Below are 9,667 nucleotides of genomic sequence, written 5' to 3'. Positions count from 1 at the left end.
TCCCACCTGCTACATTTGGGCCATATACCTCTATTCATGCAACGTGCTATTCATGCACCTGTCTAAATGTTTCTTAAATGTTGTGATAGTAACTGCCTCAACTACCTCCTCCAGCAGCTTCTTCCATACACCTACCACCATTTGTGTAAAAATGTTGGCCCTCAGGATCCTATAAAATCTTTCTCCCCCTTCATCTTAAGCCTATGTTCTCTTGTTCTCGATTCTCCTACTATAGGCAAAAAAAACTGCATTTACCTGATCTATTCCCCTCTTAATCTTGTGCACCTATGTAAGATCACCCCTCTTCCTCCTGCACACCCAGGAATAAAGTCCTAGCCTGCTCAACCTCTCCCAATAGCTCAGGCCATCGAGTCCTGGCAACATTCTCATAAATCTTCTCTGCAGCCTTTCCAGCTTGACAGCATCTCTCCTATAACATGGTGACCTAAACGATCCATACAGATCCCTCAATCATTAAAACAGCATGTTCGGCCCATATTGCAAGCACGATTTTCACTGTATCTGTACCTCACCGTTCTTGTGCATATGACAATAAACTGTACTTGACGACTTGATATCACATTGTTGCTTCTCAGAACCTACTATCCACAGATTGACTGCTGCCATCTCGATGTTGAAATGGCTGTAACGCTTAAAGTTACTTCCTTAGATATAAAGCGCATGGATAGTTCTTGATGGCATTGTAGGAAATACTTATTTTCCTCTTGCACTTAAGGCCATTGATGAACATCTTTCTGATGCACACGACATAAATAAAACCTTTTCTACCTATTCACGGTTTCTTCAATGAATATTACTGATAGATGGAAATATTGCTTTATTAACTGAATTCCTCTATGCTTCTATTTTATCTCTTGAATCCCACACTTCAGAGTTAACCACATTGTTACGGTTCCAAAGTGACCATCGATGTGTTTGCCTGTGAGAGGACAGCAGGACATTTGTGAACCATATTAATTTTATTTATAATAATTCCAATGCTACACTTGTCGCTTTACCTACCCCCTTGACTCCATCCAAGGGCCTAAGCAGTCTTTCCAGGTGAGGCAGAGGTTCACCTGCACCTCCTCCAACCTCATCTATTGCATCTGCTGCTCTAGGTGTCAACTGCTCAACATCGGTGAAACCAAGCGCAGGCTTGGCGATCGCTTCGCCCAACACCTCCGTACAGTTCGCATTAACCAACCTGATCTCCCGGTGGCTCAGCACTTCGACTCCCCCTCCCATTCGGAATCCGAACTTTCTGTCCTGGGCCTCCTCCATGGAGGGAAGGAATAGGTGACGTTTCGGGTCGAGACCCTTCTTCAGAGCACCAATAACACCAACAAGGCTTCAAATACAAAGTGCGTTGGTTGCATTAGGGACTTGGGGCTTTTGTTGTGTTTAGCATTAGATTGGGATTTTTATTGATTGAACTTATTTGTTTGTTTATTTTATTATGTACTCTATTTTTGAACATGCTACATGCCAGAAAGAATGTTATTGTTTTGTTTCACTACATATGAATTAAACACTCATGAGAAGACATATTGCTGGCATTATCATCTGTGAGTTGTACCCTGACTTGTCTATGACAATGGTTTGTTAGATATTTATCTCTCTTGATTGGAGTTATTGTGTCTGTAGATCCGGTTTCTTTCAAAAAGACAGTGAAACCGGAATTTAGCACATTAGAAAGACCAAACATTTTATTGTCTAATGTTTTAGTTTAGTTTATTTTAGTTTTGTTTAGATTAGAGATACCCTTCGGTCCACCGAGTCTGCGCCAAACAGCGATCCCCGCAGGCTAACACTATCTCACCTATGGTACACAAAATTGCTGGGGAAACTCAGCGGGTGCAGCAGCATCTATGGAGCGAAGGAAATAGGCGACGTTTCGGGCCGAAACCCTTCTTCAGACGGTTTCGGCCCGAAACGTCGCCTATTTCCTTCGCTCCATAGATGCTGCTGCACCCGCTGAGTTTCCCCAGCAATTTTGTAACACTATCTCACCTATATTTGGGACAATTTACAATTTAACCAAAGCCAATTAGCCTACAAATCTGCATGTGTTTGGAGTGTGGGAGGAAACCAGAGCATCCGGAGAAAACCCACGCAGATCATGGGGAGAATGTAAAAACTCTGTGCAAAGAGCACCCATAGTCAAAGACCACCCGGTGAGAACGGCCAGGGACAGTAGAGGCAATTGCGGTGGCCTCAATAGGCCTGACTTTGGGGTGAACATGGGGTGGGGACTGGACATTGTGCCTTCCTCCACAGTGCTATCCACTGTGGGGGGATGATTTTTTTGTCTAGTTGTAGTCCTGTAGGTCTGTGTCCAAGATGGCTGCCGTGAAGAGAGAGTGGACGCTGGCGCGCTTTGGCTGCCGCTGCTCTCTCTACACACTGTGTTTTTGATTTTCTGTTTTTGGATTGAATTCTGTTTTTAATTTGTGTCTCTGTGATGTCTTTATTACCTGTTCTATTCCGATTATATGTTTTTATTCCGATTACTATGTAAGGTGTCCTTGAGATGTCTGAAAGGCGCCCATTAAATAAAATTTATTATTATTATTATTATAGTCAGGATGGAACCCTGGTCTCTGCGTTGTAAGGCAGCAACTCTACTGCTGCGCGTCTGTGCCGCCCCAATGTATTTTAGTCATCTCGTCGTTCAGACATTAGTTCATCCTGAAAGAGGAATGGCTGTTACCAAATTTACCTTGTTTGCACTTTTAGTTGTTTTTCTCCGTTATTGAGGAAGTTGAGCAAGAAAGAACTTTCCTTCTTCCTGATCAGTTCAAAGTGCCTGAGATTGATGAGGAGTCACATTGTCGGAGGTAAAGCCTGGTCAAATACATACATGCAGCGAGCTGCACTTCATTTGCGCTTACGTCTTAACATCTATTAATATTCAGTGATCAACAAATTAAAGCTCAGTTGAATTAAAAAGAACCATGTTATCGGCATCACCCCTCTGTCAATTAATCCTCCACTTTATGACCCACAGACCATAATCGGCGAGGATTATTCATCCACAATAATTTCCAATAACAGTGCCCGACAAGGTTATGTTCTCATTGCCCTACTACACTCTCTATACACTCACCACTGTGCGGCCAAATTCGGCTCTAACTCGTTGTCATACAGCATGGAAACAGGCCCTTCAGCCCAACTTGCCCACGCCGACCAACAAATTGTGCTAATCCCACCTGCCTGCGGCTGGCCCATAACCCTCTAAACTAATCCTATCCATGTATCAGTCTAAATGTTTCTTAAACCTGCCTGCCTCAACTACCTCCTCTGGCAGCTTGTTCCTTTCACCCACCACCTATTGTGTGAAAAAGTTACCCCTCAGGTTCTGTGGAACGATTAAATTTAGAGGAAAATTAAAGGAAAATGAAAAGCGGGGACTTCACAGGTTTGCTTCAAGAGACATTATTGCATGATATCATGGAGAGATAGCGGCAGTTAACTGCTCACCAGATCTCTGACTTCACAGCAAAATTAGCCGGCAGTTATACTGTGCAGTGAACAACTTTTTTTTGTTAGATACAACTATGTAAGAATGTACTATCTACTACATGGGTACCAATTATTTCATTAGTCATAACATACTTTTTGTTTATTTCAATCTTATTCAACAAGAGATGGTTAATACGTCAAACACACTACAAGGACATCTTAACATTATTCTATCTCATCTTTTAGGCGGACTACGCCACCATCCCCTCTCCAAGCCAATCATAAGCCCCCCGTTTACAGTAACATTTCTATGCTACTAGCAGTAGGGGGTCCATTGTAACTTCCCACAGAGGAAAACAAGCTTCGTTATCTCCTTCTACTATTTCATGGTTACATTTACCATCCACCCTCCAACACATTCCCACACAAGAGGTAATATGTCTAATCTTACTTTGCCGATTCACACAAACCTCTTCTACACCTGGGCAACGAGAGATGCCAATTGTCACATCCAAACACCCTTTTGTTACCTTGTTCAATTCCAATCAAAATGAAGATAGAAAGGATCTTAATATTTTCTTCCACAGGTTCCTATCAAATCTTTCCCCTCTCACCTTAAACCTATGTCATCTGGTTCTCGATTCCCCAAGTCTGGGTAAGAGACTGTGCGTTTACCTGATCTATTCATGTCATGATTTTGTACACCTCTGTAAGATCACCTCTCATCCTCTTTCCCTCCAAGAAATGAAATACTGGTCTGCTCAACCTCTCCCGATAGCTCAGGCTCTTGATTCCTGGTAACGTCCTCGTAAACCTTCTCAGCACCCGTTCCAGGTTAAAACTCCGTCTACCAGTTTGTGGATTACACCACTGTGGTGGGCTGGATCCCTAACAATAACAAGACACAGTGCGGGAAGGAGATAGGGATCAGTATCACAGTATTAGGACCATAACCATTCCCTCAATGGCAACTAAGTAGTCAGTTATAAAACCTCAGGAAGTATGGTGGTGTACATGCCACAATCAGCATCAATGGTGCCAAAGTGTAAATGTTGAGAGCTTCAATTTCCATGTCAGTAATATTACCACCGATCGGTCGAGAACTAACCACATTGATCCAATAGACAAGAAGGCAGACCAATGCCTCTACTTCCTTAAAGAATGAGGAAATCCGGCAAGCCCCCATTACAAATATCTACAGATACTCCATAGAAAGCATACTGTCAGGTTGCATCATGATTTGATTTGGGAACAGCTCTGGCCAAGACCACAGGAAATTGTAGAGAGTTGTAGATGTGGCCCTGTCCATCATACAGATCAAACTTCCCTCCATTGACTCCATCTACGCTTCACACTGCCTCGGAAAAGCAGTCAATATAATCAAAGACATGTCCCGCCCCAGTGCAGGGACCTTGGCCAGCGAAAGTGTCTTGGTGCCACCAAAGCTCCTCAGTGCTACGAACAAAACAGGTTTGCACTGGGACGGCACAGTAGCATAAATACAATTGAGTCAAACTCAAGTACAATAGGTAGAGCAAAGGGAAAGATACAGAGTGCTGAATATATTGTAACACTTTAGTTGTAATGACCTGTCAAAGGAGGTCGTTGAGGCAGGTCATTAAAACTTTTAGAAGACATATGGAGAGGAAAGGTTTAGAGGGATATAAGCCAAGTGCGGCATGTGGGACTAGTATAGATGGGGCATCTTGGTGGGCTTAGGCATGTTGGGCTGAAGGGCCTGTTTCATTGCTATATGACTATAATAGATTAGCAACAAAGTTTTGCAGCAGAGCTAGCAGTTGGTATGGATTGTTTATTAAAGTGTATTAAATTTTAACAAATGTTTTAATTAAATAATTTTATTAATTAAATGAATTAAATGTAAACAAATGTAATAAATTAATTTAAAACAAATTTGTTAAAATTTGTTTAAATTTAATTTATTAAATGCGCTTAGATGTAATTTATTTAATTTAAAAAATCGTTAAAATTTAATACATTTTAATAAGCAACCCATGCTAACTGCTGGCTCTATGGTGTGAGACTGTTGCTCATTTATTCACCTTTTGGGATGTGTAGTCTACTGCTTAATCTGTTTCAAATGGGCAAGATGTAAGGTGCATAGGATTTCTGTGTTCTCGTTGAATTGATATGCATACACAAGATAAATGCTCACTGGATGTAGTTAATGTGTTTTAATCTCCGTTCACAGGACGAAACCTCAAGTCACGAGTGTAATCAGCGAATGATTCTTCTGTACGGTGTTGGGAAGCAGAGGGATGAAGCTCGACACCAGCTGAAGAAGATTACCAAAGATATCCTCAAAATCTTGAACAAGAAGAGTACAGCTGAAACCAGTAAGTGGTGGACAGTAGAAACAAGGGACTGCAGGTGCTGGTTAATGCACAATGGGACACCAAGTGCTGGAGTAACTCAGCAGGTCAGGCAGCATCGCTGGAGAACATGGATGGGCGACATTTCGGATCGGGATCCTTCTCCAGACCGAAGAAGGGTCCCGACCTGAAACGTTGCAAATCCATGTTCTCTAGAGATGCTACCTGACTGTTGAGTTACTCCAGCACTTTATGTCCTTTGACCATTCACTTTATGTCCTTTGACCACAGGGTTTTCAAAAATGTTGGTCGCATAAATAACTCTTAAGTTTATTTTTTTTACTGCAAAATTAAAGTCTGTACGTTTACATTGTTAAATATAGTATTGTTGCAAAAGTGGAAAGACATTTGGACAAGTACATGGATAGGAAAGGTTTGGAAGAATATAGGCCAAAGGCCGGCAGGAGGGACTGGTGTAGATGGGGATTGTGGTCAAAGTGGACAAGTTGGGCTGTGGAGGCCATCAGTGGATATTTTTAAAGTGGAGATTGACAAATTCTTGATTAGTAGGGGTGTCAGGGGTTATACAGTGAAGGCAGCAGAATCGGGTTGAGAGGGAAAGATAGATCAGCCATGATTGAAGGGTGGAGTAGACTTGATGGGCCGAATGGTCTAATTCTGCTCCTACAACTTATGGGCTTATTATATATCCCTTTATTTTGTTTTCCCCTTTTCTAACATCCCTCACTATTATATCATCCATCTGGCTCGATGGTATCTCAATCACTTTAGCAACCCCTAGCCTTGCCTTGTTAGAGATCTATCCTGTCCTAATAATCCTGCCCTCCATCCACTCTATAGACCAAAATAAGCTTGCTTTCTCATATTCTGAGATATAACAAACGGTCTTGAAGATGAAACACTAATTCCATTTCTCTTTCTACAAGTAACGTATGACCTACTGAGAAGGTCCAACATTTTCCGCTTGTATTTCTGAATGACTGTAGTGTCACTCTGGTTTTCTTCTGTTTGTGCAGCAGGTGATGAAGGGCAGAAGTCGAAGAGGATCAAACAGGAAACCCCGCTAACCCTAGAGACTATTTTTACTAAGCTTCAACAACTTTCCTATTTTGATCAGCATCAGGTGACGTTTCAGGTGTGGATCTGTTTAATGTTTCTCCTATTTTCAGGCAGTGTTAATGTTGAGGTTTGCTACAATCCGCCACCGATTTTCCGGCAACTGGTGGTCCGGCACCTCCTTTCATCCGGACAAAATTATAAGAGCGCACTTGAAATTCCTCCCGAAAGTCGCGCCGAAAACGAGGCCCCTGGGTTGGGTGAGACTGCCGATCTCAACCGCGTCAGGACTTCCGAGGCCGATCGGTGGGTCAAATTTGCCCCCTGTGGCCGGGGCTCTAGAAGCCTTGCCTGGCTGTGGACGGCAGATCCGTTTTCATAGCTGATTTCCAAGGCCCACTCCGCGAGCCGGTATCTCGGCCCCTCAAAGTCATGACCTTTGTTAGTCGACAAAATGGATAACACGGCAAGGCTCTGGTACCAAGGGTGCCGGAAAATCGGTGGTGGACCTGTATTCACATCAAATAGTTTACTATAATTAATATATTTTCTAACAACTAGGAGGTTCTACCAGCAACGGGAAGTTTTAATGGACTCTGTTTACACCCATTGTCTCACCCCACCAGCCACTGCACGCACATGCACCCACTGATCCAATGAGTTTGTAAGATGCTGTTTGAGTAGCCTGGGCAAGTTTAATTTAGAGATACAGCACAGAAACAGGCCCTTCAACTCATCGTGTCCATGCCAACCATCGATCACTTGTTTATTCTAGTTCTATGTTATCTCACTTTCTCACCGGCTGCTCTGGTTTCCACACACACTCCAAAGATGTGCAGGTTTGTAGGTTAATTGGATTCTGTAAATAGTAAATTGTCCCTGGTGTGTAGGATAGTGCTAGTGTATGGGGAAATTGGTGGTCGGCACAGACTTGGAGGGCCTGTTTCCACGCAGTATCTCTAACATAAAGTATTGCTGTTGGTGACTGTATATGCCCATGGTGGTAATCATACATGATGTACCTTGAAGGATTGTACTACAAATCGTGGAACATAGAACAGTACATCACAGGAACAGGCCCTTTGATCCATAATGTCCCAGCTGAACATGTTGTCGTTATCCTAATCTCCTTTGCCTGTATACAGTATGTGCCAATATTTCCTTTAAACTTTACCCTTTTCACTTTAAAGCCATGCCCTCTAGATTTTGACTTTCTACTTTTGGGTAAAAGGTTCTGAATGTCCCCTCATCTAAATCGCTGACGATTTGATATACTTAAATCTTTTATTCCAGCCTCCCTCCCCACTGTTCGGTATAAAGAGCAAGATTGTTCAGCTCATCTCCTATGAGTAATGCTCATTGGTGACCCAGTGATGCAGAGGTAGAGCGGCTGTCGCACAGCATCAAAGACATGGGTTCCAACCTGAACTCGCATGCTGTCTGCGGAGTTTGTACGTTGTCCATGTGACCGAGTGGGTTTCCTCCAAGTGCTCTGGTTTCCTCCCACATCCCGAAGACGTGCAGGTTGGTAGGTGAATTGGCTTCTGTAAAATTTCCCCTCGTGAGTAGGGAGTGGGTGCTAAAGTGGGATTATGTAGAACTAGTGTGAACTAGGGAGATCGGTGGTCGGTGTGGACTAGGTTGGCCGAAGGGTATGTTTCCATGCTGTATCTTTCAATTGATTCAATCCCCAGTGCTGTTTTGCACAGCTTGTAAGGATGCCATGGGGTATTCATTGTCAATTTTCTTCCAGATTTCCAGTAACGTCCTGGAACAAATCACAAGCTTTGCCTCAGGAACTTCATACCATCTGCCTTTGGCCCATCACATCCAGCTTATTTTTGATATGATGGAGTGTGCCCTTAATATCAACGGTCTTATAGATTTTGCCATCCAGGTAAGCTTGGGGGCTGTCGAGAGCAAGGAGAGTTGATTGAGAGCGAAGAAGGTCATTGGAGAGCAGCTGCCGAGATCGACGGGGGAACCGAGGGTTGGGGGGGGGAGGGGAGAGCAAGGAGGGAGAGGGGGCTGCTGATACATGCGACGGCAAGCAATAAATAAGAATGTTCGGTGAACTTTTGTAACTTTGCCTGCGCCAATACGTGGCGACACTTGTGCACTGCTGTGGTGAGGTCTGCCACATGACTTTACTGGGTTGGGTGCAAAACAAAGTATTTCACGGTACCTAGGTATCATTGAATGATTGCAGTCATAAAGACATGTAATGCTCAGAGAATAAGCCAAGGATTTACGATAGTGTAATTTTGCTCTGAAAGAAAATAAAGATTTGCATCCCTTTAATGTTTTTCATTTCACGAGGGCCAAAGCATTCTGTGTGAAGTACTTCTGTTAAATCAGCTCATGTGTCATAAGTAGGGAATGGAACAGATAATCTACATTCTGATATCTTACATACCCAAAAATGCCACAAAGTGCTGGAGTAACTAAGCAGGTCAGGCAACATCTCTGCAGAACATGGATAGGCGACATTTCACGCGTTCATAAGTTCTAGGAGCAGAATGAGGCCATCAAGTTTCCTCTGCCATTCAATCATGGCTCTCAACCCCATTCTCCTGCCTTCTCCCTTTCACCTTCTCTGCTTTGTGGGCAACATTCAACTCCCCCTCGATTCCACCGTACATGGCAGCACAGTGGCGTAGCAGTAGAGTTGCTGCCTCACAGCGCCAGGGACCCCGCTTTGATCCTGACTACAGATCCTGACTGTTTTGACTGTTTTACTGTTCTTTTTACAATCCATGTTCTCGAGATATCTAAATCCAAATTTATTATTT

General features: G+C 43.2%; 1 protein-coding gene across 2 annotated transcripts in view; it reads left to right on the top strand.

The window, feature by feature from the left end:
- The window catches only part of med12l (mediator complex subunit 12L), a 586,849-nt gene that overhangs the window by 473,023 nt on the left and 104,159 nt on the right, over positions 1-9,667 (top strand). For both annotated transcript variants that reach the window (XM_033031832.1, XM_033031831.1), the window contains exons 17-19: positions 5,678-5,822; positions 6,836-6,954; positions 8,629-8,772. In XM_033031832.1, coding sequence (XP_032887723.1) covers positions 5,678-5,822; positions 6,836-6,954; positions 8,629-8,772 — 408 coding nt within the window. The remainder of the gene's footprint in view (positions 1-5,677; positions 5,823-6,835; positions 6,955-8,628; positions 8,773-9,667) is intronic.

The sequence above is a fragment of the Amblyraja radiata genome, chromosome 13 (genome assembly GCF_010909765.2).
Source record: "Amblyraja radiata isolate CabotCenter1 chromosome 13, sAmbRad1.1.pri, whole genome shotgun sequence".
Classification (NCBI taxonomy): Eukaryota; Metazoa; Chordata; class Chondrichthyes; order Rajiformes; family Rajidae; genus Amblyraja; species Amblyraja radiata.
Note: the sequence above shows the minus strand (reverse complement) of the source record. Positions and strands in the feature narration are given on the sequence as shown.